Below are 26,788 nucleotides of genomic sequence, written 5' to 3' on the forward strand. Positions count from 1 at the left end.
ACTCGCATGTACAAGTAATATGTTCTTGTTGCCCCCAGACCCATAAGATCGATCCCTCTGGCCACTACCTGCGTTTGAAGGTGCTGGTTGACAACCAAATACTTTATTATGTTCCCACATTTGAAGAGGACATCTCCGATCTGGTGAGGAAATACACACTAAGCCACATTAGATATATATTTTTAAGTAATAACCAGGTGAATATCCTAGGTTTAAATATCCATATAAGTTAATCAAAGACATGCAGCACACATTATTATGCTGTTTGTGTGATTCTAAGTTTATTGCAGTATGTTATTTGGATTTGCCATCTTCTTATTCATATTTTTATTGTCAGATATGGATGAATGCTTGTGCATTTTTCATGAGTTGGTTGCCGTTTTGATTTGCCGTGCATACAAAATCACCAGGATGGAAAAGAAGCACTATTACATAAACTATAAATTATGCAAAGTAGCATTTCAAGTCTATTGTGTGCACTACGAAGTTGCCGTTTGTGTTTGTGTGCGTCTATTTATCATAAGAACAGTCACACTCACTGAAAGTCCCCACCACCACCGCATTATTCATCTGCTGTAAACCCCAAAACAAATCCTCTTTTTGATTGCGCCTTGTAGGTGATACACTGAAATCTTTCTCAAAGCACAATCATTTTTATAACTCGCTCTTTTCCTCAAGAGCTCTTTTATCTTCCTGCTTTGATCAGTGACTCATTTCACCCGCTTTCATCCTTAGTCTATGATATTACGTTATTATTTCTCCTCAGTGAAGGCTACTACACACTGCGGACTTCTGTTCCTGTCTGTTGCTGCATACACACAGCTGTGTCCATGTTCTAGGCTTTTGTGAGCTCAGGGTCTTGTCTGAGTACCCACTCACTTCATAGCCCTGACCTGGATTTTGACCCCACAACCTTCAGATACAATTGCTTGGCTAAGGAGCCAGAATAATACATGAACCTGTTCATTTCTTATTAATAACAACAGCATGACCTTGACCTTATCTGTCCAACAACACTGCTACCCATCCATTTTTCCCTATTTATAGATATATCTTTCTCTATTTGTTTGTTTCTCTTTAATTACAATTATTTATTTATATATGTGCTGTTGTGTGTTTACAGCTCTACAAAGAGATTGAGATTTATCCCAAAAGTACCAAAGTCGTCCAGTTTGACAAAGCCGAGTTCTGCAACAACGGATATGGTATGCTTATTTCTGACAATAGCAGTCAGTTCTTGACACACCCATAAATTCTGTTTCAAATTGATTTTCTAATGGACTTCATCTAGTCATGCTTTGTTAATGAATAAAAGGGAATTACCCAAATGAAGGGCACACATGATATGGAGTGGATTTAATTGCTGTGGTTATACAGCAGTTTACGCTGTCAAATAGAAATATTTCAAAGACGACCGAAGGAATTAAATGAATTTCTCTGTGTCTAACCATCTATGTCTGCAGGTTTTTCTGTGGCAGTTTTAGAGGAGGATGGGGTGCAGCAGCTCCAAGTTACTGAAGTGAAAGCAGGAGGAATGGCTTCAGCGAAAGGTACACATTTTATGCATACGTTGACATGTGTAAAGGAGATTAACCCGTTACTGTAGCACACTTACAAGTGATGCTTATAGAGAACGCATTCCCAGCCAAGAGATGCTAGAGTCAAGAACAATGGCCAAAGTGATGTTTTTATGCTTTTATTCTGAAGGCATGACGTTCCAAAACCTTTATCCATAAAATAAAAAAAACAAACAAACCATAAAACAAGAACAAAGAGATTTTATAAGGTGTTGATTTGTGGCTGTTTTCTATTGCACTCTCTGCTTTGCACTGCTGGGTCTGGAGATCAACCCCCCTCCCCTTCACCGGTCCCTATCTTCTAACTGAGACAGTGACACTCTAATGGGTTTGAGAAACATATGGCTGCTTGGTAGATACAACACTAATGTATAGAAAATAACATGCCCCAAAACTAAGCCCCAGGGTCAGACCAAGGTTACTCAAGTGTGAGATTGTGCCCTCTAGTGTATTAGCAATCTGAAAGCTGCTATCTTAGCAGGCTGCCAAAAGACACAGGACTCAGTTGATGTTAGAAGTAGAAAAAGATTGAAGCATCCACATACGACAAAGCATCTTATTGCAATCTGGGCACGATATTCTGCTGAATCACAGAGTTAGATGCAGTTTAGTGGGTCCACATGAACACTGTGATGAGCCTGTGTGTATGTGTGTGGTTTATTAACAGTGCAGAGAGTGAATGGGGAATTGAAAGACATCACGCTTGATTTTCTGCAGGGTACATGCAGAAACCAGGCCAGCACTGGACAAGGAGCCCCAAAGGGTCTATTTTTCTCTCACTCCCGCTCTCGCTCTTTCACTGTAATTCCCGTTTCCCCTCCTCACACAGCAGCACACACAAAGGCACATCCATGCATTGCACACAGGCATACACACGCAGCAGTATATGACCAGAGGGGTTATCTCTCTCTGCCCAATAAAGCCTCTGCTACAGCTGACACTTCACATTTCAGACAACTAGGTCATAACTTAAGGCTAAATGTGTGCCTTATGCGTCTATATGTATGTAACTGTGTGTTGCTGTTCTATGAGAATCCTACTGAATAATGTCTCTGCTGTCTCTGTTGCAGCAAATAATTTAAAATGAGACTGAAATAGGAAGATAAGCTCATACTCACAGATGACTGCAGTCAAAACATGTCCAAAAATCCCCTTGTGTGTTACTAGATGAGATGAGGCTGCTGCCACATCTCTAAACAGCTGTCACAGCCAATTGGGTTTATTGATAAGGTTAGCTGCTAATTGGATTGCTGATTGAGTGATGATTCTCAATTAACAGAATGGGGCACAGGTGCTTGAGAGGAGGAGCAGCAAGACAAAGAGCAAGGCTCAAACTGAAGCTATGTTCCAGTGTTTTGTTTGTTCACCTATTGTACCATGAAGAACGTATACACACAGTGGGCAGGACAGGACAGGAATAGACAGACATTGTACTTTGCCTCTTAAACCCACCCTGTCTTGTTAGATCAGTATTTGCCTCAGGCAAGCAATCATAGAAGGATGCATTTTTGATGTGATGGAACACATTTGCATCTCGGAGCACCTGATTAGTCTCCGAGGTGCTGCTGGGAAGTATGGTGCAAAAGTTTTGTTTACATAAGTCATCTGTGAGCAGTGCTTTTGAGCGGCCCATAGGAATTCTGCTGTTGGTTGGATGTTTTTTGGGTCATGAACTCACAGATAATGCTTTTACTGACTGTGCATTGTTTGAAAACTTTCTCTACAATAATTTATTTCATATTGACTTTGTTTCTTAAACTGTTTTTTACCATATGCTTAGTGAAATTTCACATTTGTTACATTTTTTTTTGCCCGATTCTCTGTCAGGTTTGAAAGCAGGGGATGAGATTCTGTTACTTAATGGTAAAGAGGCATCTGCCCTCCAGAAGGATGACATGATGTCTGCATTTACAAACCAAACCCTGACCTTGAGCATCAGCACCCTGCCCCAGTTGGATCCTCGGATGGTGTGCTCCTGTCCACCCCGGCGCTCTGATGTGGAACAAAACCTAGCCACAGACATTTTTTCCCAGAGCCAAGGTAAGGTTTCCTGTCCCAAAAGATTTGGGGATCAGTTGAATAAGCTGTTTGCTTTTTAAAATAATCTACATGTAAGCAGTTTTTCTTAGTTGATATTTATAATACTGACATATTTACTTAGACATGCATAGTTCTGAATGAATGAGAATAAAGGAAAAAGAACAAAATGATTCTTCCTTTTTTTGTCCTTAGCATTGCATTCACATATCTTGTGTTGCGTGATCATTCACCCTCTAAAACCCAACTTTCTGTGGTGAAAAAGAGAGGTTTCAGATACATCTTTTGCATGCAGTGAGGTGAACAGGGCGATCTACTAATTATGCATGGATGCTGTCTGATAACTAACCTGCAGGCAGCCGCCATCCTTCCTTTGACCTGCTCTTTTTATTTGTGCAAGGGCATCATTTGTATTCCTTATAAACCAGGACTTGCAATGCGCAGCCTGACAAGCTGGCATTGTTTGGAACTCAGAGCAATATGAATATTAATATGAATCCTTCAGCAGCGTGGAGCTGTCATCATGCAGGATATGCCATATGCAAAGGGTCAGATGGAGAGAAAAACACTTAAGCAGCCAGATGGAGGTTATTGATGATGTCATGCTTTGAGGACACAGGTGTATAAAAGAGTTCTTCAGCACAGAGACTTTAAAATGGAAGGAATAATAACTAATTTTACTAAACAGTGATATCATAATAAGAAACACTAAAGGTTATAGGAATCTTTAATTGCTGTCACTTTAATCCAACACAAAGAGGATGCTATTAAATTATTATTTTCATTAAAAAGTTACGACTACATACTTGTGACCTTTTAAAAATCAGCCAGACTCACCCAGGCTCTCAAAGTAAATGCAGATGAAGTGCACAAATAAATGAAAGCAGCTTGGTATAGGTATGTGTATGTGTAGTCTTCTTTGTCAGCTTTGCCTTTTGTCCTTTTTGTAGAAGACATCCTGGATGATGTGTCAGGTTTGCCACTGGAGAGCCCAGATGATACTTATGAGGAGGAACCTTGTCTGTCCTTGCAGAGCCACAGGGATCATCCGGAAGATAAAACTTGCATTGGGACTGGATACAAAGTAAGATATGTTTTACAAAGCCACAGTTTCACACACCAAGCCAGGTAAAAAATTCAGACATGCAAAAATAACAGTTTAGCCCAACAGAGGATGGAGTTTTTGGTGCTCAGTGTTTGATGTTTTGGCAGCTTTAGTCTTAGCTTTCTTAGTCTTTGATTTGTTGCATTGTCATCTTGCAGCCTGACATCTTCGGGGACATTTCTTACATTTCATGCCAGACAGCAAAGGAAAACACAATCATTTGATCAACAATCCAACACAGGCTGGATTTATGTTTGAACAAATTTCAGCAGTCGCTTTGCTTTCATGTTTTATATAGGAAGAGTTTGCCAAACTAAGTCTGAACAAAGCTAAAAGGTTCAATAGAATGAGTGCTGGATGAAAAAATTCAGCAGATACGAGAAGTGATTGACCGGCACACCAGTAAGCCCTAGCATGATACTTAATGTGCGATACTTTTCCTCAGACTTCTAAAGAAAAGATGCACTATGATCTCATCTCCCCTGGGTTACAATTGATCAAACAATGTAAAAAATGCATCACTATCTACACAATCAAATGTATCCAAGTTATATGTTATATACAAGGTATCTAGTTTAACATAAAAAAAAACATACACCAATTATTGTTTGTGTTATATACAGGACTTGAGAGAATAACACTATGGGCAAAATTACACATACAAAAAAAGGTGTGTGTAAAACGCCACATAACAAAACAGCAGTGTGGCTATTTTTGCAAAAGGCTGTCACAAAAATGTTGTAATATCAAATTCCTTATTCATTTCTTTAGGCATGCAGTGTGTTTCTCCAGAATAGTTTGTCTTTCCCTCTGCGTGAATGATTTATTATCTCAGCTCCTACAATATCCAAGAACATTGTTTTGCTGAAAAACCTCACAATTAGTTGTTTCTGATGCACACTGTGGTGTTTAACTATACCTTTTTAATGAGCTAGTGATTTGCTAATCTATGCCAATCCATAAGGATATGTATGCATGTATATGATGCAGAATACAAACTGACCTTCTTTATTTTGTAGTTTCCCACATAGGGGTCACTGAATAACTGTGAAATGGCATTGTTGGGTCATTTCCACAGGGGGTCACAATGACACAATAATCCGCTTCAGTTTCTTTTAAACGTGTAGTAGCAAGACACAGTTAAATACGTACAGACACACAACAGTTGATTTATGCTCTTTTTTGTGTAATTTTTCCAGATCCTGTTAAATGCAGGAACGTGTGTGGATTTTCTGATTACTTTGCTTTGAATTGTTTCTGCATGTCACATGAGACCAGAAAAAAAGTGTTGGTCTAAAAAGATGGGAGATTCTCAGTGGATTTTCTGTTGTCACAGTCATAATATATAGGGCATATATAAGCCCAACATGATGGTTACAGTGAGTCTGTGAATCCTACGGATTTAACACTGTAATCATAACCATATTCTTCCTCCGATAACAGTTTTCTGTGGTGCTGACAGCATATTGCATTAGCAGCACCGTATTCATAGCAAAATGTAGTGTGTATGTGTCTTGGCACATTAACAGATGTGCACATAGTACGTGTTGGGTGCGAGTGTGCGTTCTGGAACACTGAACTGGAGACAGGTGAGTGAACAGCATCACTTTCTAATTAAGATTATGTCTGGACTGATCAGGGTCGACGCAGTGATTGCTGGGACAGGCCGTGTGCCATCCACTCTCCCTCTGATACGCTTGTCACTTCCATTACCATGGCACTGTCTGATAGCCAGTAACCACCGGAAACATTTTTTCCTTTTTTGGACCAGTGTTGATAACCTAGGCATGAACAAAGAAGAAAGGGAAGGGACATCGCTGTATTCACTTTTCATTTTGTGTCAATGAGTTTCAATCTCAAGGGAGAGCTAATGGGTGAGGTCAAATGCAGCTTCAGTGAAGACTCCTCCATGATTCCAATGTGCCAGTTTTAGAAGTGAGTGAAATACTTAAAGAAAGCTTGCCTTGCTCTTGATATAGATGAGACTCTAATTTGAACTCATGATGAAAGAAAACATTTAGTTGAAGATGCCGCACAAAACTTTCTGAAACTCTTCGCAGTTTTTAATTAACATTGAAAATTGCTTTGCCGTTTTAACCTCACAGTTGTTCTTCTGTGTATCTGCTGTATGGTTAAATTCAGTAATCAGTCAAATCTGGGATCCGAAATATATGGCCAACAAATCCAAAGCCTTTTCGGGGAATTGACCTCTTTCAGCCACACAGCCATACAGACTAATGTACTTGACTAATCGGGATTGTTTATAAGAGGAAAAAATATTCACTGCAAACCAGTAAACAAGAATAGAACACAAGTGTTAAGTCAGTGATCTTCATCTCACCTTTGTGTCTTTCACCTCCTGCTCTCGTCTAACACGAGCTGTCTGATTTGTGCCCTGCTGCTTTTTTCCATCCTTTCCTTTCATCTTTACCTTTGCTGTACCCCTAATTTTCTTAGATTTTTGATTTACTGTCATATTATTTTCCAAATTGAGAGCAACAATGTGACCATGACCATCAGACACAGCAGCTCTTTTCTTTTCATCCAGCACCTTCATCTGCCGTCTTGTTTTGAATGCCCTTTCTTTCCTTCTGTCCTTGTAGTTTCATTCTGATCTTGGGTCTTTTTCCACCCTCCTCCTCACGAACCCCCTGCTGTTCATTACCATAAACAACATGAGGATGCCGTTGGCACTTAAAACAGCCCCGCTCCCTTAGCTCTCCAGCCGGCTGTGGGCACTGACCTTAGCCTGAACACTTGGATGCTCAATCCAAACTTGCCACAGACTGCCAAAACTGTGGCATTTTCTTCAAAAACAAACACACATTCACCCAAACTATTTGTCCTTTCTTTATGTTGATCAGCCTTTTGTTTCTCAAGTCTCCTGTTTGGAAAAGCTTCGAAGTGCTGCGGATTGCGTCTTACCTCATTTCACCCAGCGCCTGCGGTGCCATGGTGGCAGAGGAGTGAGGAAAACGAGGCAAAGTGGGACAATTTTAATTATCCCCACATTCTAATTACTCCATTCTCCACAGTGTTTCACATCATTTAGTGGAGATAAATGAGTGTCTGGCTAGCCGGGGGATATGGGAATGTTCATTATTTTAGACAAAGCACAGAGCAACCTCCCCGCTATGACAAACCGACCAGAGAAAAAAGCGCCGATTTCTCAGGATAACGGTGATAGTAGAGATGTCGGTGATTGCTAGTGTTCTCCAAGGTGTAGTCAGCCTCACTGACAAGTGTGATAATAATTTACAAATGTCTAATAGTTTGGCTTGAGGGCATTTGAAATAGAAAATACATTATTCAGTGTTTGAAGGGTGGTGTGCATTTTTTATCAAGGTTTGTTTTGATTTATTCTTGATGATATAATTCCAGTTGTTCATTTGGAGTTAGTCTATTTGTTTAATATAATTATTATAGCTTCTGGCTATTATGACTGTATAAGGGGCACAAGTCTTCAGTTATGCTTTCACTTGCCCCCCTTCCCTCCAATCGGGCCTTTTCACCTTTGTCTCAGATGCTGTTGTTCTTCCACAGTTTTCCACTGGAGGGAGCACTCTGCTGATTTATGAAGCCTCTAAGGCAGCAATAATCTTCACAAAGTCAACACTGAGGATGCAGAAATAACACATCAATTTGTATGTTAGTGTTAGAATATTTTGGTAAACACACACCAAGAAAACACATTCTTTCTGATGGTTTTCCAAAATTTAAATAAATTCAAATGTACACGACTTAATCCTCTAATGCTGTGTTATCAGAACTGGCTGGTTGCTGCTGTTTAAGGGAATAAAAAAAGTGCCTCTAACTTTTTTCACCCATTACAACTTTGAGTTGAAGCCTGTAGTCTGCAAATCCACGGCTCTGAATTCGAAATGTTCCTGTGCAGATTTATGAAGACTCATGTCGTAACATAATCATGCTTTCAGATTATATGATTTAAGTCTCTCTCTGTATATCCCATCAGTCCTTGCAGGGATTTATGGATTTGCATGTTTTCCTGATCTCCAGTGAAATTGAACTTCAAGACATGTCCTCCTTTCCTTTCCTTTCCTTTCTCCTCCCTCCCTCCTTCCTGTCCATGCTCAAATATTGACAAGTAAATGCTTGTTCTTTTAGACAAACACTGTGCAAGGAGGCATTGGAGGCACGTCCGTAAGAATTGCTAGACATTTCCATTTACTTATACGTGTGTGTGTTTATTGCATGTCAAAATTCACTGCATAGCTGTGAAATGATGTGTGTGCTGTGCTTCTGTGTGCCAAGTGTGTGGATATGAGCAATCTCTGGTTATTCTGGCTCTCGCTCAGCATGGTTTCAGCTGATGGGTGTTAGAGCAGGTTTGTGCTTGCCTCCATGCTCCTCTGTCATACTAGACTTTCCTCCCTGTCTGTTCCGAGTCAAGGATATAGTACATTTAGTCACTGTGCTAATAAAGACTGCATGTGCTGGACTTGGAGAAAAGCTGCTACTCTCTTTCTCCACTCCAACTGTTGTTTTTATAAAAAGGATTAAAGTTTATCATTTATGTGGAATATACTTATTTTTTGCCATTTTCAATGTTCAGAAAGAACTTATTCTGACCTGTGTGACATAGTTTCTGGAAATGGCAAGAACTGGTTTGACTGTGGGATGCATAGTTGGTGCATTAGGGCACAAACTTTTTGTCGTTATTCTAGAAATAATTGCGTTAACCGCGGTATTTCTTAAAACCCATTTCCAAACGGAGCACAAGTTCAAATACAAGCATGTAGTGACATAAGTCTTTCTCAGCAGTGATGAGTGAGAGAGAGAGAGAGAAGGCAGATGCCTGTTGGAGTGTTTGGCTCCCACCACCCACTGCCTCTTCAACACCCATTCTCTCCTCCCTCCTTTCTCCTCCCATCTCTTCTTACATCTCTCATGAGGGTGTGAGGTTTGATCTTGTTATTTAATGTTTTGTTCTACGCCGCCTGCCACCGCTCCTCTCAAACACCTGGACAGAAAAGTGGAAGAGGCAACGAGGACAGATACGAGGCAAAGAAGAGAGTGGAGACTGGCGCTCAGGGCAGCATGCAGAGACAGCCGGTGGATTGAAAAAATAGAAAGTGATTGGATAGACGCTGTAGGATAAGGTGACATGGGAGTGCTGTTGTTCATTGCAATCTGTTCTGTTCAGTCTGCCTAATGACCCATTTGTTCAGCTGCCACAGTAATGATTTTACCAGCTGCAGTGTTTTGCAGAGCAGGGTGAGTGTTGAATAGCAGGCATCTCCTTTAGCACTTCTGATCAGTTTAGCTGGACAAGTTCGGCAACTCTACATTCTGCACAGGGCAGAAAAACACAGCCTTCCCGGGGCAGAGGAAGAGTGGAAGCACTCTGGAATTGAAAAGCAGGACAGGAAATGAAAACCTGATTTCTCGTCGAAACTTCACCTGCCGGGATGTCCGCTTTTAGGAGAAGAAGAAATTCTAAGCCACCGACCGAATCCATCTATGACATGTTACAGCTGGTGAGCTGTGCACTCTTGTTTATGTGTGTGTGTGTCTGTGTGTGTGTGTGTGTGTGTGAGGTGGCTTGTGTTGTGGATGCAATCCCACAAAGGTTAGGGATAATGTTATGGTATTGTACCAGCAATGCTAAGCTTATGCTTAGTGCAATCCCTAGTTGTACAACCCTTTTTAATATTTTATGTAATATTTGTATCTTATGACACATTTTGAGTGTATGAGCTACCCTTTTTTTAGACATTATTATTTTTTACTATATCGTGTTTATATCTCAGTGGCATGGGGAGTAAAATGGCATCGATTCTGGACGAGCTAATGACTGTTATACTGCACATTAGAATCTGCGATCGAAGCTTGCACTTGTTTGTTTTGGGGTTTAAATAAACCCCAGATAAATAGTCATTGAATCCTATTAGTTATGCTCTTCACAATTTTCTCTATGCCACTTAGATTACCAGTGTGAAAGTTAGTTATTGGTCATGGTGCGGCATCATGTTGCCATTCTTCTTCTCCTTCCTCGTTCCCCATCTCTTGTCATCTGTCTCTGCCACTGCCCCATCTGCCACTCGGCAGTCAAGGGCGAGACCTCGCTTTTAGGGCCAAAAATGGCAGTGTCATTGCTCGGCTTGTTGTGTTTAGAAACACGAAGGAATTCTCACTGCACAGATCGCAGCACATTCATCCTTGCATGCTTTTCCGGTTCTTAGTATTCTGTTTTCGGTGAACAAGATTTAATGTCTGATAAAACTTGTTCTCGGCGATGTGTAAGGTCAGTTTGGGGAGTTTAAAGGGTCTTTATTGTGGATATGTTTTTTTTAATGCGGTTATTACCTTTGTAAGCAATGTAAATTATTTGGATGCTACACAAAATTCAGTTACCTGTGTCATTTTACTAGTATTCAGACTTTTAGTTCATTTTGTGGTAAGTGTTTATTATTGTGACTGTAGTTAGTTAGTGATAGGAGGACTGTCGATAATCTTTGTTTGCCCAATTCTGCTGTGCAAACAAGTGTGTGTGTGTGTGTGTGTGTGTGTGTGTGTGTGTGTGTGTGTGTGTGTGTGTATAGCAAACTTGCAAAACTGGTTTGAATACCACAATGGAAAATTATGTTTGTCATTGCTGCAGTCCAGCAGGAGACAAGGCATTGAATCAGTAAAGACAAGCCACTTCCCCAGCTGACCAGTTTATGTAAATCAGCTATCAGCAGCACACAGTGAGGTGTACTGCCATATCAGAGATTACAATAAGTAAACACTTTCACTGAACCCATAAAAATGATTGTTTTGTAACATATGTTCTCAAAAGCGCTTCCGTGAGTAACACTGGTGGCATCCCGTTTAAGTAAATGGCGATTGAAATAGGATCAAACCTGTTTTGTGCTGCCTACAGATAATACAGATTTAAACTTGCATCATCAATCAGCTTGACACGACTCAGTTTGTAGTTTTACTTTGTGATGGTTTTAGTGTCTTTGTTTGTCCCTTAGAGTTTAAATTACCTGTAGTTTTCTTCTCGATTACATTCTTTTGCCTTTCTTTAAAGGTTGCTTTATAAATGATTAACATGTACACTGGAAATAAACAATAAAGGTTCAGTGTCATCTCTGGACAGGAGGACTGGTAATTAATGAGATTTTTAGAGTTGAGCTCCTTTATAGTTGGTGTTAGAAAGAGACTCTATAATATGCACATGTACATCTATTTTTTTCTAGATTTCTCAGAAGAACTCAGTCCTTGTGACAGCCTGCCTGGGCTTGCAAAGAAAACTATTGAACTCTGGGTTTGAATTCAGAGACACCTCTTTACCTACAGGAAGTCTGTTGTAGAAAGTATTGGCAGATGCTGGAAAGACTCATAACCATTGGTGCAGCAGGGAGACATGCTGCTGTATTACTTGTAGAACATTTGATTTTTTTTTAAAACACACTCAGCCTGTTGGTTTGGATGCTGCTGCTTTTTCACTTTGTCCATTTTTCAATATGCAGCGCTCTGTTGTGTTCATGTTCACTCCTAGAGGCTAATAAAGAAGCATTTTGATGTAAGCCTATAATATATAATATATTCTTCTCAGTGTTTGGTTCCAGTGTGTAATGTTATGGATGATGTGTGACATGTGTTTCTGGTCATTACTGAACAAGTTCTAAGAGTAATATCAGAGAATGCTGGTTTTATAGTTGCAGAAAAGGAGCAGGAGGCAACAAGTCCCTTATTAGGTCTGCTAACAATCTGAATCTAGCAGGTTTCTTCATGTTTGGTATGTCTGTGAAGGTTCTCAGTCATCCAGGCCATTGTAGTCTAAGGAGCTTGGAAAGAAAAGCTTCTGGACTTCTTTAAGTTGTTTGAAGACGTTTCACCTCTCATCCGAGAAGCTTCTTCAGTTCTAGGGTGAAATGGTAGAGAGTCCCAGTTTTAAACCCTGTGGGAGTATCCCCCCAAGAGGGACAATGGACCCCCCTAATGATCCTCTACCTAATCGCACGAGCCAAGGTGTCAAAATGGGTGTGGGTCACAATCAGCCAAGGTTTCGGGTGGGCTCATTGTGAAACCTAACCACACCCTATCATTTCCTGAGGTCAGATGGCCCAGGATGTGAGTGGGCGTTAAGGCGTCTGGGAAGGGATCTCAGAAATGGATGGCAGACAGTTCGTGTCGCAAGCCACCGCCTCTGTTCAAAGATGGTCGTTCACAGAGGACATAGATGGCTTCTTTCTCTTCCTCAAAAGAGGACCCTCATTTGACCCTAGAACTGAAGAAGCTTCTCGGATGAGAGGTGAGGCGTCTTCAAGCATTTTAAAAAAGTCCAGACTCTTTTCTTTCCAAGCTCCTTAGACTTCATGTTTGGTGTCTTTGATACATAGCAGACTGTAGGAATGCGTTTAATGTCTTGTTAATGATGAATGCGTACGTCTCAAAATAAACCTACATATTATAGTCATTTAGTTATTTTATAAATTTTTGTGAGTGGTTTTTAAAGCGGTCCCTTAAAAATTCTGCATGCTCTGCTTCCTTTTCTTTCTGAGCAGAGCACAGAGCAGGTCACTGTTTTCTGCCGCGGCCTTCATGACATCAATCCCCCCGAGTGCCCGATGTCGTCGTCCTCCTCATCGTCTTCGTCATCCCTTTCTCCGAGCCCTGTGTCGGTTTTACCACCCACAGCAGCCGCGGCCACACAGAAACAGCTCTCCCACGCTGACAAACTGCGCAAGGTCATCAATGAATTGGTGGAGACGGAGAAGACTTATGTCAAAGTGAGTACAGGGTCTCTGAAGTGTTCTTTGAGCGTGCCGCAAGAATGCAGCTACGGTCTCAGACTCACAAATGTTTTGCCAAGTGTGTTCCTGTGTCATCGTTGCTGAAATACTTTTGTGTCAGTGTGAGTTATGTTGAAACCCGCAAGCGGTTGACTTCTATCCATTCTTTAAAATCTTTGCAAATGATTCATTAAATAGCCTTCAAATCAACAGACACAAGACATTCCTCATTCCTCCTCGAGCATCTGATGACAGGCTGATCTTGTTTATATCTGTCTCATTCAGGATCTGAACTGCCTAATAGAGCGCTACTTGAAACCTTTGCAGGAAAAGAGCTTCCTGACTCAGGATGAGGTACTCTTCACTTGATATTTATTATCCAAGAATTGAAATAAACTGCTTAGATACCATAACCTATACACGATTTTTGCTCGAAAGTAGTGCTGACAGTGATGTGTGTTGCAGCTGGACGTTTTGTTTGGTAACCTCGGAGAGATGGTGGAATTCCAGGTGGAGTTCCTACGCACGCTGGAAGATGGAATCAGGCTGATGCCAGACCAGGAGAGGCTGGAAAGGGTGGAGCAATTTAAGGTGAAGGAATGTTGATTTTAGACCCAACTGCTTCATTTGGCTTCAAATCCTCTAATTATTTTGTCTCATTTAGGGAACACTCCCCCTTGGTACTGCTGTTTGTATAACGCATAATAAAGAGCTTATGTTAGTCAAAAAAAAAAAGAAAAAGTTGAGACTCTTTCTTATTTAGCAGCTTCTCAAAATTGGAATTTCCACATAATGTGCGTTGCCATCATTTAAACGCGATCATATAATCTTATGATTGTATGTTATGCTCGTCTGTTTTTGCAGAAGGTGCTGTTCTCGTTGGGTGGGTCATTCCTGTATTATGCTGATCGCTTTAAGATTTACAGCGCCTTCTGCGCCAGTCACACCAAAGTCCCAAAGGTCCTCGCTAAAGGTAAAAACATTAACAGATTCTTGCCTCATGCCAAGCATGCAGTCACCCCTTACTATTTTTAAAAGCAAGTCTTTGCGTTACCTTGTGCCTTACACAAAATAAATCGGTGTTTAAATTTCCGCTCCTCCAGCAAAGACCGATCCAGAATTCAAGGCCTTCCTGGCTGAGAAAAATCCCAGACAGCAACATTCATCCACTCTCGAGTCTTACCTGATCAAACCAATCCAAAGAGTGCTGAAGTATCCACTTCTGCTAAGGGAGCTCTATTCTCTCACTGACCCGGACAGTGAGGAACACTACCACCTGGATGGTAAGTATCCTTTTTTTCATTGAGCATTTAAAACTGTGGTGAAAATGGTGCATCATCATCTACTCGCCTGCTACATAGAACTTTGTATATTCAGGATATGGTGTTGGTGAATCAATGATTTGGGGTTTTAACTATAAATATTTGCCCCATGTAGTTGCAATTAAGGCCATGAACAAAGTTGCAAGTCACATCAATGAGATGCAAAAGCTTCATGAGGAGTACGGCGCTGTTTTTGACCAGCTGATCAACGAGCAGACTGCTGATAAAAAAGAGGTAGAACACATTAATGTATCAGCCTTAAGCCCAGTGAATGATCCTGTGACTTATTTGCTTTTTTGTTAACATGTTTTTTTTTTTTACTTTATGCATCACAGGTGGCTGACCTCTCGATGGGGGATCTTTTACTACATTCTACAGTGGCATGGATAAACCCTCAAACCTCTTTGGCCAAGAGCAAAAAGGACCCGGATTTAGCTGCTTTTGGTACGGTTTTATGTAGGTTTTACCACCTGAAATTCAGGCTGCCGGGAATACCTCCTTACATAACACAGAGATATACCTACAATATGACAGAGTCTCCATAAAGTGGGGATTTGTTGTACTGATGTTTAATGTGATTACAAACCTAAGCTGATCAACTGTCTACATTTTGAGTTATCATAGGTTTCATTTTCAGCCTCAGCTTTTCTTTATGAATAATCAAAAAAGGTCAATATACAGTTTGTGTCTTTATGCACAGGATAGATTAAAAACCTGTGTAGACCAAGCATTGCTAATTCTAGTGCACTCTGCCATAGATGCAGCTGAAGCTGGAAGTTTGCATAATGGACATGAATGTCATTATTATATTCTATTTTTCATAATTTTAACAGGGTTTTTTTTTCATGGGGCAGAATGATTGTAGAACAAGCACAATTAATAGAAATCAACACCCACATGAGGGACTGCAGGTGAAAAATTGCTGTCACATTTACATAATGGATCCAAGTACTAATGCTAAGTAATGTGCCGTCCTGTTTTAAATTGAAATGACGTAAACTTAGATTATTAATTCAGTGGTGCTGAAAGCTACTTAACTTTACTTAATGTCCTTGTTCTTAACTCCCCTTTAGTCCTCACAGTTCACAGCTAGTAGCTTCTCTATCGCAACCCTCAAAGAGTTAATTTGACAACTCTCATTGGCTCAATTGGCACACAGTGCAACGGGAAAGTCTCAGAAACTCAGTGTAGATATGACTGAAGATTAACACAACTCAAGAATATGTCTCGGAATAATCTACAACCCTCAGCGCAGAAGAACTTGGTTCTGATGGTCAGGATCCGTAAGAGGAACCTGAGTTTGCAGCTAACTGCACTGAACCCAGTATAAATTTGAGGTCAGATGAGATAAAGAGACTGGAGGTATGTTGGAGAGATAAAGGTGATGCATTCAACTCAATGAACACCTGCACTGATGGATGAACGGGGCTAGGATAAACATTTTAGAACAGTCTCCACAAATGATGGCAAATATGTGGTCTGTCTGTGAAAGTTGGGTATTTCCCAGGAAACTATTTATGCTGCCAAAACAAGTTGTTTCAAATATGTGACCAAGCAGAAGCTGTCATGTATGTAATAAACCACAACTTTTGCACCTTTTTTTATGTCAAAGATGTAAAAATATCATCCCAGAAAATAAACCAGTGTTGCCATGACATTCTTGTTCATCATGAACATTTCTAAACTTATCAGAGGAGCTGCATGCAGTTACATTTTTATGAAAGAGCACTTGCTCTGCATTTATGAATACTTTACTGTTTCGTGTGAGGCTTTACTGTCAGGCTTTGGTACTGCTCGGTGCTATTTCAGTTAATGGGCAAATGGACCCAGTCATGCAAACTGGGATCTTTACATTGTTTTTCACTTTTTGGGTGAAGTGATTATTAATGGTGTGATATGCAGTTCTCACACACCTACTCAGAAGTGCCTGGGATGTGTTTTAAAATGCACTCAGCTGAGACACTTTTGACAATAAATATTACATCTGCTTATTATATGTGCTTTCTTGGGCAAGGCGGCAGTGAGTAGAAGTTGCTTGTTGCGCAAAGAACGAATGCAGACCCTGTTAATCAATTCTCTCACTTCTTTTCTCCCCCTCTCTCTCTCTGCCCGCATGCAGTGTTCAAAACAGCAGTTGTATTTGTCTACAAGGACTGCTCTAAGCACAGGAAAAAAATTGTAAGTACCTTTTTTGGACTTTTAATTTTAATTGCATTTTAAGACACAGTGATGGAGGGTGTACATCCTCTGAAGTGCTTTTAGCGTGTTCTCTTTTTACATTGCATGGGGGACAGAAATAATTAGGCTAATGTTTCATGGTTGTGTGAGGGCAGTTATTAGCAGCTGCAGTAACTGCGTGTGTGCACGCTCCCCATAGTACAGTATAGTACGGTAGATACTTGTGTCTGTTCAATGAACCCTCTCTCTTCCTGCACTCTGATGCTCTCTGCTGTCATGTTGATGCACTGCAGCGGTTATGCATTAAATCTCTGACCAGTCTCTATCTTTCAGGGTGCATCTCATCGCGGGTCTGGGGGCGATGAAAAAGATCCCATCCGCTTCCGTCACATGATTGCAACCGATTCTCTGCAAGTCCGAACCCTCCCAAGTGAGTATATTTAAATATACTAACATGCAGCAATTTTTAATATTTTCCCTTAGGTACTGTTAGCATTTTGAGGACTGATTTGGAGTTTTACATAAACATGAATGGACTAATTACACCAGAAACACATGGATTTAGTTATAGCATATCTTCAAATAGAAGACCTGTGCAATAAAAATGTATTATTTGACCATTAGTCTATAATGTATGAATGTGTTGGACAACAACATATCAACATTTTTTTTTTATTATTATTTTTTTTAGGAAGAGTAGCGATAAGCTCAAAATTTACATTAATAAAAGTGTTTTCATGAAGAAACGAGAAAAAATCATGAAAGGATTTTGGATTTTCTATGTGTTAGAGGCTATGACTTGTTTAATGCATTAATTAGCCTAACCTTAAAGTGCCTAAAGCCATTACCAGACTATCCAAGGCAAAATTGCTCTTTTTTTAGTTTTTATGCCAAAATCATTGAAAAGATCATTTGCATGTTACCCTGTTCCCCAAAATAACCGCGGTTATAAATCAGCATTTTGTGACAGACCCTTAAGATGCTTTGGAGGCCTGTCAGTGATGCTGCTTTCCTCTCCTGCAGAAAATAAATAACCTTTTGTAGACACAACAGATAAATACTCATTAGTAGATCTGCATGCCTTCTTTCTCACATCTTCTCTGTGTCCTAAGTGAACTTTAAATCACCCTCCGGCGATTCAGTCCAAACAAGGCTGTTTATCTGCCTAATGGCCTGTTGTTAAGGGAAAAGAAATTGATGATGGAAATTAACTGAATACTTCTGCAAATGTATTTCACATCTTTTCTCTTCTGGGTCTTTCTCAGACTCAGAGGCCACGGCGGACTGTGAAATTGTCCACACGAGGTCTGAATCTGAAGGAAGACCAGAGAGAAGCTTCCAGTTGTGCTTCAGGTAAAACTGCACATACAGATTCAAAACGTATGAACATGAATAATAACGTTATTTGTATAGCACTTTAAAAAAACTTTTTTTTTTAATTAAATGTACATATTTATACATGTTTCACAAAGTCATGGTCATTTTTTCCTGCATACACACAAAAGGCCACAGATAATTGGCAAAAGATTGAAGAAAAGAGAACCTATAGAAATTATTTTTAGCAGTCTTTCAAAACTAGGCACTGATTCAGCTGACCTGATAGGCTGAGGAAGAGCGTTCCAAAGTTTAGGCGCTCTGGTTTTAAAATAAGAGCATGAAACAGTTAGCAGACCCCCAGCAGTTACAAAAATGAAGATTGGGGGGGGGGGGGGTTAGAACCCCATCAAACTGAAGCTACCTCTCTCTTACAATATTTTCATGGTCTTTCATGTTTTCTTGTCTGATCTGCAGTTCTCCAGAGAGTAAGAAGGACTTCCTGAAAGCAGTTCACTCCATCCTTAGGGAGAAGCAACGACGGCAGCTGCTTAAGACAGAGTGTCTTCCCCCCAGCCAGCAGTATGTCCCATTTGGGGGCAAGCGTCTTTCTGCCCTTAAAGGGGTGCGGCCCACCATGAACAGAGCAGGTGACAGAGTTTGAATATATGTTCTGTTTCAATAGCAATCCAGACAAACATGCTTAGGCAGTAACACATTGATTATAATTCTGTATATTACTTTTTATTATAAATGCATCATATGTTGGCATTAGTTAGGAAAGACAGGAGAAGTCTAATTTGATGTTTATTTCAGTTAATTAAAATCTTCTCAGTTTAGTTTGGGTTGAGAGTAATGACCTTGACTGGTGACGCCTTCCTGTCTTTCTCTGTTTAGCCTCAGCTCCATCTCGAACGCTAGCTCGCAGGCGGTTGGTGAGGAACCGCATCACCATTGATACCGACCTGGTTTTCCACGGAGACAACAACAATAGCACTCATGAAGACCCCTCGTCTCGTTCTTCTCGCCCTTGCTCCAAATCCGAGTTGTCTGATCAACTTCAGCCTTGCAAACCTCAGGGAGAGGACACGGACCGCTGGGTGGAAGAGCAGTTCAACCTGGGCTGCTATGAAAATCAGTGTGAGGGCACCGATGTCGGGCAGGTGAAGGAGACGGACATTTTGAGCGACGACGACGAGTACTGCACGTCTGTCCGAGCCATGTCGACGAAACTGGACAACCTGGAGGAGCAGATGAAAGGACTGAACCTACAGGGCAAAGACATCAACCTGAATGGAGGAGCAGAGTGTGAGATCACGCAGGAGGAGGACGCTGATCGAACAAAGCATGGGGATGACTCCAGCTTGGTAGACTCCATTACTTCCTGCGGTGCTTCTCTCCCGAGCAGTGCAACCTCAACTTTAAAGGCCGCTTCCTTGAAGCAGTGTGCTGTGGAGGGGGCCACAAACCAGGACCACGATGTCATCTGGGTGCGGCGGGACGACTTTGCCAACAGTGACGTCTTCTGATAGATGATGAAGATTATGTAGGATAATGTAGGAGTCAAAGAAAAGGTGTGAGGACAGATAAAAGCTTTAAAAGTGTAGAATTTGGGGAACCTCAACAAATCCTGCCTGTATCTCTGCACAACCCTCTCCTTCCACCTCACCCACATCCTCCCGTGTTCTGACAATCCTGAAGTACTGAAGCACCCAGATGGGGGGAAAAGTAACAAGGAAGTGCAGGTAAACATATGAGGAACACAGCACTGGATGTGCACGCGAGTCAATGAGCAAGCGTGTCTTCATGTGGATAAACAAACAGTAAGTGCATGTGTGCACAGACACAGAAAGTAAAGGCAGCTACTGCACCACGCACACATTTTACAGAGGAGACATCACCACTGAACTGTGACCTTCAGGCCAAAAAGTCTATTTTTCAACACAGGAATGTGGGTGTTTATATTTTTCTGACGTTTGTATTCGAACACTCAAGGGCTGTGTGTTACTTTTTTTTCCCGTTTTTTTTCTACAGGGGCTTTTGGCTTAACGACTGCTGCATAAAGGACGGTGACATCTAACTAGCTTTATTGTGCTTTGTAAAAAAAATAAAATATTTAACTTAATATCAGCTACACAACAGTGTATAATCAGGAGAACAATAGAGTGCTGTTGACTTGTATAGCTGTATAAAAATATCACTGTCTCCTCTCATATCCTTACCTTGTTCTTTATTTAATTACTGCCTTCAAAAAAATACTGTAATTTTTCAATGTTTACATCACATACAGATGCCCAGTGTTACAAACTACCTTTTGTGTGTTTGCTGCCAGAAACAAGCTTCTATTTTTCCCTTTGTGTGAATGATGAGTCTTTAATTGTGTTTCTCAAATAAAATGTCTTTTTATTTTGGTAACTAATTGATTTCATCAAGTCCATTATTATTCTGGACTCTTCTTTTTTTGCCACTGAGGCCATGTCGTCGTCATGTCTGTGATAAATACCAGAGTAATTTCTATAGTCCTGTTTACTTGAATTGTCTCTTGTGTTTGAAAGGACCGTGTTAGTGACTGTACTATAATTTAAAGGGGGGGGGGGGCAGTCATGCAGTTGACCAGCTTCACTCAAATACAGGACTGGGCGATTCACCTCCCGTCAGGGGTCACAAATTGAATACTGATCAAATCCATTCTGCTCAGTATTAATCAATAGTTCCAGCTTCTCATGTGGCCCCTTGAGGAAAATTATTTGCCCACAACTGCTCTAATGGATTCAGACGTCATCCTCAGCTTTCATCTGTTGCGTTGACTTTTGTCGTGTGGCATTTTCTATGTATATTTCCACTTCTGCGTTACTACTCCTGTCCACCAGGCTGTGCTGTTTCACTTTGTCGTCACAACAATAACAACCTGCTGATTGCTGTGCTCAACATAGTCATGCGCACCTTAATGGATGTTTCGAACAAGCACTTAATACCCAACTGTTTGTGTGTGTGTGTGTCGGGGGGATGTGTAAGCAGCTACGTTTCAGAATGAAGGGAACATGGATGGAAATGATATACTCTCTTCTTAATTCTGTCTTTTTAATGATGAAGCTGGTTTCTTAGATTTTAGCCAGCTGGCTCAGAATGGTCAGTACGGTCTTGAGACTGAGGTACAATCACTTGTCCTTGGAAGCAAATGATTCCCTTTGACCCCCGACCCCATCCCTTTTGTACGTTTAAAAGTGTGGAGCATTTTTGATTTTTTTTTTTTAAATGTAAAAATAAATCTTTTTCTAAATGTAGTTTGGTGTGAATGTTCCATTTCTTCATTGTCAAAGCAACTCATTTTCTGCAGCCAACAACCACAATTTATTGTCGCATTATCTGTCGTAATTAATTTTCCCCACAAAGAAGCTGTACACACCAAATCTGTTTAAAATGCATCCTTGTTGTGGATACAAGGATACATTTACCCGTGCTTCTGCTGGAGTGTCAGGTATTCTACATGTGTGGCACAGAAAAAAACTTTACAAGGAGACGACTGCTCGGTATTCATATCAGACGAGGTCCCCCCCCCCCCCTTTTTTTTTTTTTTTTTTTGTCCAGGACCATTGCCCGAGACCTATTCCTGGAGACGCAGGCTGGTCATTTTCCGAGTTAATTAAGTTTGTCTATAGGCTGTTTGTCGGGGCTCCAGGTTGAGCTGGCTGGTTGACTTAGATCACTTGGCTCCCAGATTTTAAAGAGCTCGCAAACATCCTGATAAACAAATGTCATTTCTGATGTGATGGGTTTTTGCTTGAGACTTGCAAGATTGTGAGATGCCAGGTTGTTGGTGTCTTTGCCCGTTTTTAAATGTCACAATATTAAGCAGTAGCCCAGAGTTGGCAAACCCCATGGAGCTTTCAGTCAAGTAGTGGACAGATGAGTTTCCTCCACAAGGTAATAAAAACGATTCTCCACCGGAAGTCATTATGATTGAGCCAATTCTCTTTCAGGGATGTTGAAACGCATTACACAACAATTCGTTATTTTTGCTGCCTTGTGAGAGTCATGGGACTGAATGGGAAGGCATCCAGTGATCCAATCAGATACAAACCTCGTTTTTGCCTGAAGTGAGAGATAATCTGGCCTCTGCCCTGTAACCTGAAGATTATTCTCCTCTCATCAGGACCGGTGGGGAGAACCGCTGCCAATCCATCTGCCATGCTCCTTAATCCAAAGCGACTGCGCCAAACTAGCAAAAACGAGCTGAATCAGACCGCGAGTACCTTCAGAGTAAAAGCTTTGAAAGTTTGACAAAATTAATTCTGATTACCATTAGGAAAAAAAACATGATTCATTGTGATTCCAAATAGTTGATTGAAATATGGTAATAAATGTCAAAATCTTTATTCGAACGTTCATAACTATCGTCTACACACTTTGGGTCAATGCAGATTTTTAAAACAAGCAAAAAGAAAGAAAGAAAGAAAGAAAGAAAGAAAGAAAGAAAGAAAGAAACTCCATCCATTGCCTACTACGTATTTTTGCAAAACCTCCACGACGAGGCAGGTTTGAGTTCTATTCTGAAAATGCTCACCGGAAGCTAATTGAATTTAAGCTCGCTTGGCCCGACTCGTGCGCCCTCACTCCCCTCTGGCATCTGCATCCTCGGAGGCGCACGGACTCTCGTGGACGCGTTTGCTGTAGCCCACCGCAGCCAGCTATGTTAAGAAGACGTGACTTTATTTGACTTTGCATGTGAAAGTTGGACACGTGGAAATTGTTGTCGTCGTCTTTGGTTTCTTCTGCGCGATGGAGTGATGCAGAATGGGATCATCAAATTGGGAATAAAACTTGGTTTGCGCGCTGGCATGGCGCGTCAGGTTTGCCCGGGCTCGTTTAGAAGCTGCTTCTGTCTGTCATGGTCTCGACATTTGCCGTGACTTCGAGAACGAGAGGGAGAATAATGGAAGAAAGAAAGAGACTTTTTGGCTATTTTCTTTTCGCGGCTCAGCTCTTTCTGAGCTCCACGCAAGTCCTCAGAATCGGTAAGCGCAACAGTTTACGCACGGTGCTGATGTCGTTTCCCTGCGTTTGTAAATTGACTGAAAAGTCAGAACGAAAGTCTAGCGTTTGTGTGACCTGTTTCATTTTCCCTTTGAGATTTAAGAACACTCTGGGTCTGCGATGGCCGTTTTGCATCCGAATTTTCAGCCTTTATACACATCGAAAGTTATTGTGCTATTATCATTAATGATTGGGATTAAGCTTCACTGAGGGTCAATACAAAGGAAACGATTACCACAGCTTCAAAAAATACTTTGACAACTTTACTCGCGTATTTAAGGAGATCGATTTGCCACAGATTCAGTGTTTTGCATTTTCATTACTATATAAACAGCAATGTGAGAAAGATAGTTTACATAGAAATCAATACAAGATAAATATCCCCTCTGACTAAAATAAAATTAATTTAAACTCACACCTCTGTTTAATTCATCATCTTCACTAGACACCAACTTGCTGGTAAATGTAATTATATAGAAAGTCTTGAAATGCTGCGGATCAATGTGTTTTTAATTACAAATGCTGCAGTTCTGACAGAAACAAGCTCGTGAACAGTTGTTTCACCAACAGTGGGTTTGCACGAGGTTTCACACAAACACGTAAAAGTAATAGATTATTGATTCTTCTCTGGATGTTGTCATGGCTTCACACACTCTTGTTGGAGACATTTTCATTTAAAATATGCCCGCCAGTTATTCTCAATCCTGCTGTCATCAGCTTAGTAGAGGTGAGGAGTCAGAAGGCTACACCTAGATTTGATTAGACAGGAGGAGCTTGCTGAGCACTGAGGGCTGTGTTCATTATCCAAGCATATCACTTTCAGGCTTTGAGTCAGGCCAGACTCGAATATGTGGATCTAATTGACTGAATACATTTAGGATTGCTGTCACTGCCACCCATTTGAATCTTTGGGTTTAGCAATAGGCTAAAGGAGTTATTTTATTTTATATTTTATGCATCTAAAGAATAAATATTAAAGTTCCATGGTGTTCAGCCACTCTTCATTTAGTCGTATTTTGCTGGGGAAATGGAAACTAGATGCAGTGATTAATTGAATTATCTGCAAATATACCTGAAAATACAGTACTTGAGAAGTCTGTGCTATTATAATGAGCTTGAAAGTCTAATTTTTGGTGTGAAAACCTTTATGCTTGAAATTCTTTTGTAATTTCTGTTAGTAGTCTTGAGAAATAGTTCTTTGGGCTTCTTGAGAAGTATTTTTTACCCAGATATGTTTTTTTTACTGCATTGGCAGTGTGTTTAGGATCATCATCATACTGGGAAAAAAAATCATTGGCTTCCTCCATGTGATGGTACTTTCCTGTGTTCATAATTCCATCAATTTTGACAAAATCTCCAACACCACTGGATGAAATGCAGCACCAAACCACACAGTGCCTCCACACTTTCTATGGACTGTTTTCCTTCTTTAAGAGAGACTTCTTGACAGCCACCCTTCCACTGAGATCATTTCCGATGAAGTTTTGTTGATCAGCTGAAGGGTCAGATGCATCTCTCAAGAACCAGGAAACGGGCAGGGAAAATCATCACAGACCCCTCACACCCTGGACACAGACTTTTTGATCTGCTGCCCTCTGGCAGACGGTACAGAAGCCTGCAGACCAGGACCACCCGACACAGGAACAGTTTCTTTCCCCTCGCCATCTCCCTTCTAAACAGTTGACCTGTCACACTGCTCCCACTGCCAGACTGCAACTGCACCTTATGTACATTCTGTAGTATTCATTCCACCTCTTCATTTCTGTATTTTATGTATATAAGTTTAGATTAGTTATTTATAGTTGGTTTACACAGCTTTGTGTATGTATGTGTAATGTGTATATATAGACACGTGTGTGTGTGTGTGTGTTTATGTGTGCGTGTGATTTACATTGCAGTGCTTGAGAGCCTCCATCTACCAGAACCGAATTCCCTGTATGTGTCTGCACATATACTTGGCCAATAAACACGATTCTGATTCTGATGTCTTATCTCAGTATTTCTCCTATTTCTTAAGGACATGACCTTTAGATACTGTTCATCTACTATAGATAGATTTTAGCCCTGCAGTGTCTGTTCCTGTTCTCACTTTTTCAGTTTCCTAATATTTTTAGTGATACTACCAAGAGATTTGCCAAGTTTTTGTGTAATAATGCTTAGGGAATCATATTTTCGGTGAAAAATACGATTTTATCCCTGTCAAACTGTGTTATCTTTGGTATTTTTGTAAACTCAACAGAAGAATTTGGAAACAAATACGTTTTTGCAACAGACTGCTAGAAACAAAGTCCCTAAAGACACTATTTAAAATAAGCTCTTTGCTAAGTTGTCTGTTAAGACAAGGATTAAGGATTCTGTAAAGAACTGATAAATATTCCATTTTGTTCTGCTTTAACAGCCACACTGTCTCTACTGAAAAGCCCAATCTTGTATGTGGCCTGATGTTTCAAGTTTCCACATTACATTTGTAAATTGTATATTGGATCTACTATGTATTTAAGTTGTACAGTGAACCCACATTTGGTAAAGAGGCATTTTGGTTCTTCTGCAGATTAATTGGACAGTATTGTCTCTTGTGTCAAGCTCAGCAAAACTATACATCAGTCTACAAAGCAGAGGTTGCATGTTTAAGAATTGAAGAAAAAATAAATATGAGACATTTCTGAGTGTTGGGGGTGGGACCTGGGTGTTATAACAGGTTGCTAAATGGTTGATTTCTAAAACAGAGCTTACATTAGCCAAGTGGATTCCAACCTGTCAGCTCCAATTATTATTATCTTTTAATAATCTTCATGCCCACACATTTAAATTTTGTTTTGCATGCACAGCATTGGTTCCTGTTTGTTGTGAAGTCCAGCTGCACATGCACATGGTTTTATCATCAGGAGTGTAGCCCTTGGTTACACATTAAAATTCATGATAATTCAGGACCGATGTGTTTAGTTTTGGTGGTTCAGACTTCTTAAACAACACAAGCCCAGAAATAATTCACAACTCCAAAACATTTACATACAGATAATATCAATGTCTTTGTGTGTGTGTGTGTGTGTGTGTGTGTGTGTGTGTGTGTGTGTGAGAGAGAGAGAGAGAGAGAGAGAGAGAGAGAGAGAGACTGAGAAGAAGAAGGAGAAATCAAAGAACTGCAACGTTTGGCTCCAGGTGTTGCCATCTATTAAATCGATTTGCTAAAGCTGAGCAGGAGCTGTAACCTACATTTATAAACAGAGGACCTGATTAATATTATAGATTACCTGATTTTATTCCAACACTTAAGAAAAGCTATTAGGAAAATGAATGAATGTCTTCTCGGGCAAATTACTTCATTTTGGCACGTTATTGGCTTCTCTTCATTGGCTTCATTGTTAAATCTAGAAGTGCATTCAAAAGCTTCTCACAAAGTTTTAAATAATGTGACTCCAACATAAAGACCTCATAGTATTATATCATCCCAACAGAGAACTTTGCTCACTGACG

General features: G+C 40.5%; 2 protein-coding genes across 8 annotated transcripts in view; both read left to right on the forward strand.

The window, feature by feature from the left end:
- tiam1a (TIAM Rac1 associated GEF 1a) overlaps positions 1–21,564 on the forward strand; it is a 50,921-nt gene extending 29,357 nt beyond the window's left edge. For all 4 annotated transcript variants that reach the window (XM_014335402.2, XM_042223362.1, XM_014335403.2 and 1 more), the window contains 17 exons: positions 39–143; positions 1,124–1,205; positions 1,464–1,550; positions 3,405–3,617; positions 4,565–4,698; positions 13,239–13,463; positions 13,752–13,820; positions 13,932–14,057; positions 14,331–14,439; positions 14,570–14,749; positions 14,904–15,022; positions 15,124–15,232; positions 16,908–16,966; positions 17,300–17,396; positions 18,232–18,319; positions 18,758–18,930; positions 19,178–21,564. In XM_014335402.2, coding sequence (XP_014190888.1) covers positions 39–143; positions 1,124–1,205; positions 1,464–1,550; positions 3,405–3,617; positions 4,565–4,698; positions 13,239–13,463; positions 13,752–13,820; positions 13,932–14,057; positions 14,331–14,439; positions 14,570–14,749; positions 14,904–15,022; positions 15,124–15,232; positions 16,908–16,966; positions 17,300–17,396; positions 18,232–18,319; positions 18,758–18,930; positions 19,178–19,809 — 2,607 coding nt within the window. In that variant the 3' untranslated portion in view covers positions 19,810–21,564. The remainder of the gene's footprint in view (positions 1–38; positions 144–1,123; positions 1,206–1,463; positions 1,551–3,404; positions 3,618–4,564; positions 4,699–13,238; positions 13,464–13,751; positions 13,821–13,931; positions 14,058–14,330; positions 14,440–14,569; positions 14,750–14,903; positions 15,023–15,123; positions 15,233–16,907; positions 16,967–17,299; positions 17,397–18,231; positions 18,320–18,757; positions 18,931–19,177) is intronic.
- Positions 21,565–21,876: 312 nt separating this feature from the next.
- The window catches only part of grik1a (glutamate receptor, ionotropic, kainate 1a), a 39,073-nt gene continuing 34,161 nt past the window's right edge, over positions 21,877–26,788 (forward strand). For all 4 annotated transcript variants that reach the window (XM_005928035.3, XM_005928037.3, XM_005928036.2 and 1 more), the window contains exon 1: positions 21,877–23,295. In XM_005928035.3, the coding sequence (XP_005928097.1) occupies positions 23,169–23,295 (127 nt within the window). In that variant the 5' untranslated portion in view covers positions 21,877–23,168. The remainder of the gene's footprint in view (positions 23,296–26,788) is intronic.

This window comes from Haplochromis burtoni, unplaced genomic scaffold (assembly GCF_018398535.1).
Source record: "Haplochromis burtoni strain Fernald_Lab_line unplaced genomic scaffold, NCSU_Asbu1 Contig_109, whole genome shotgun sequence".
Taxonomy (NCBI): Eukaryota; Metazoa; Chordata; class Actinopteri; order Cichliformes; family Cichlidae; genus Haplochromis; species Haplochromis burtoni.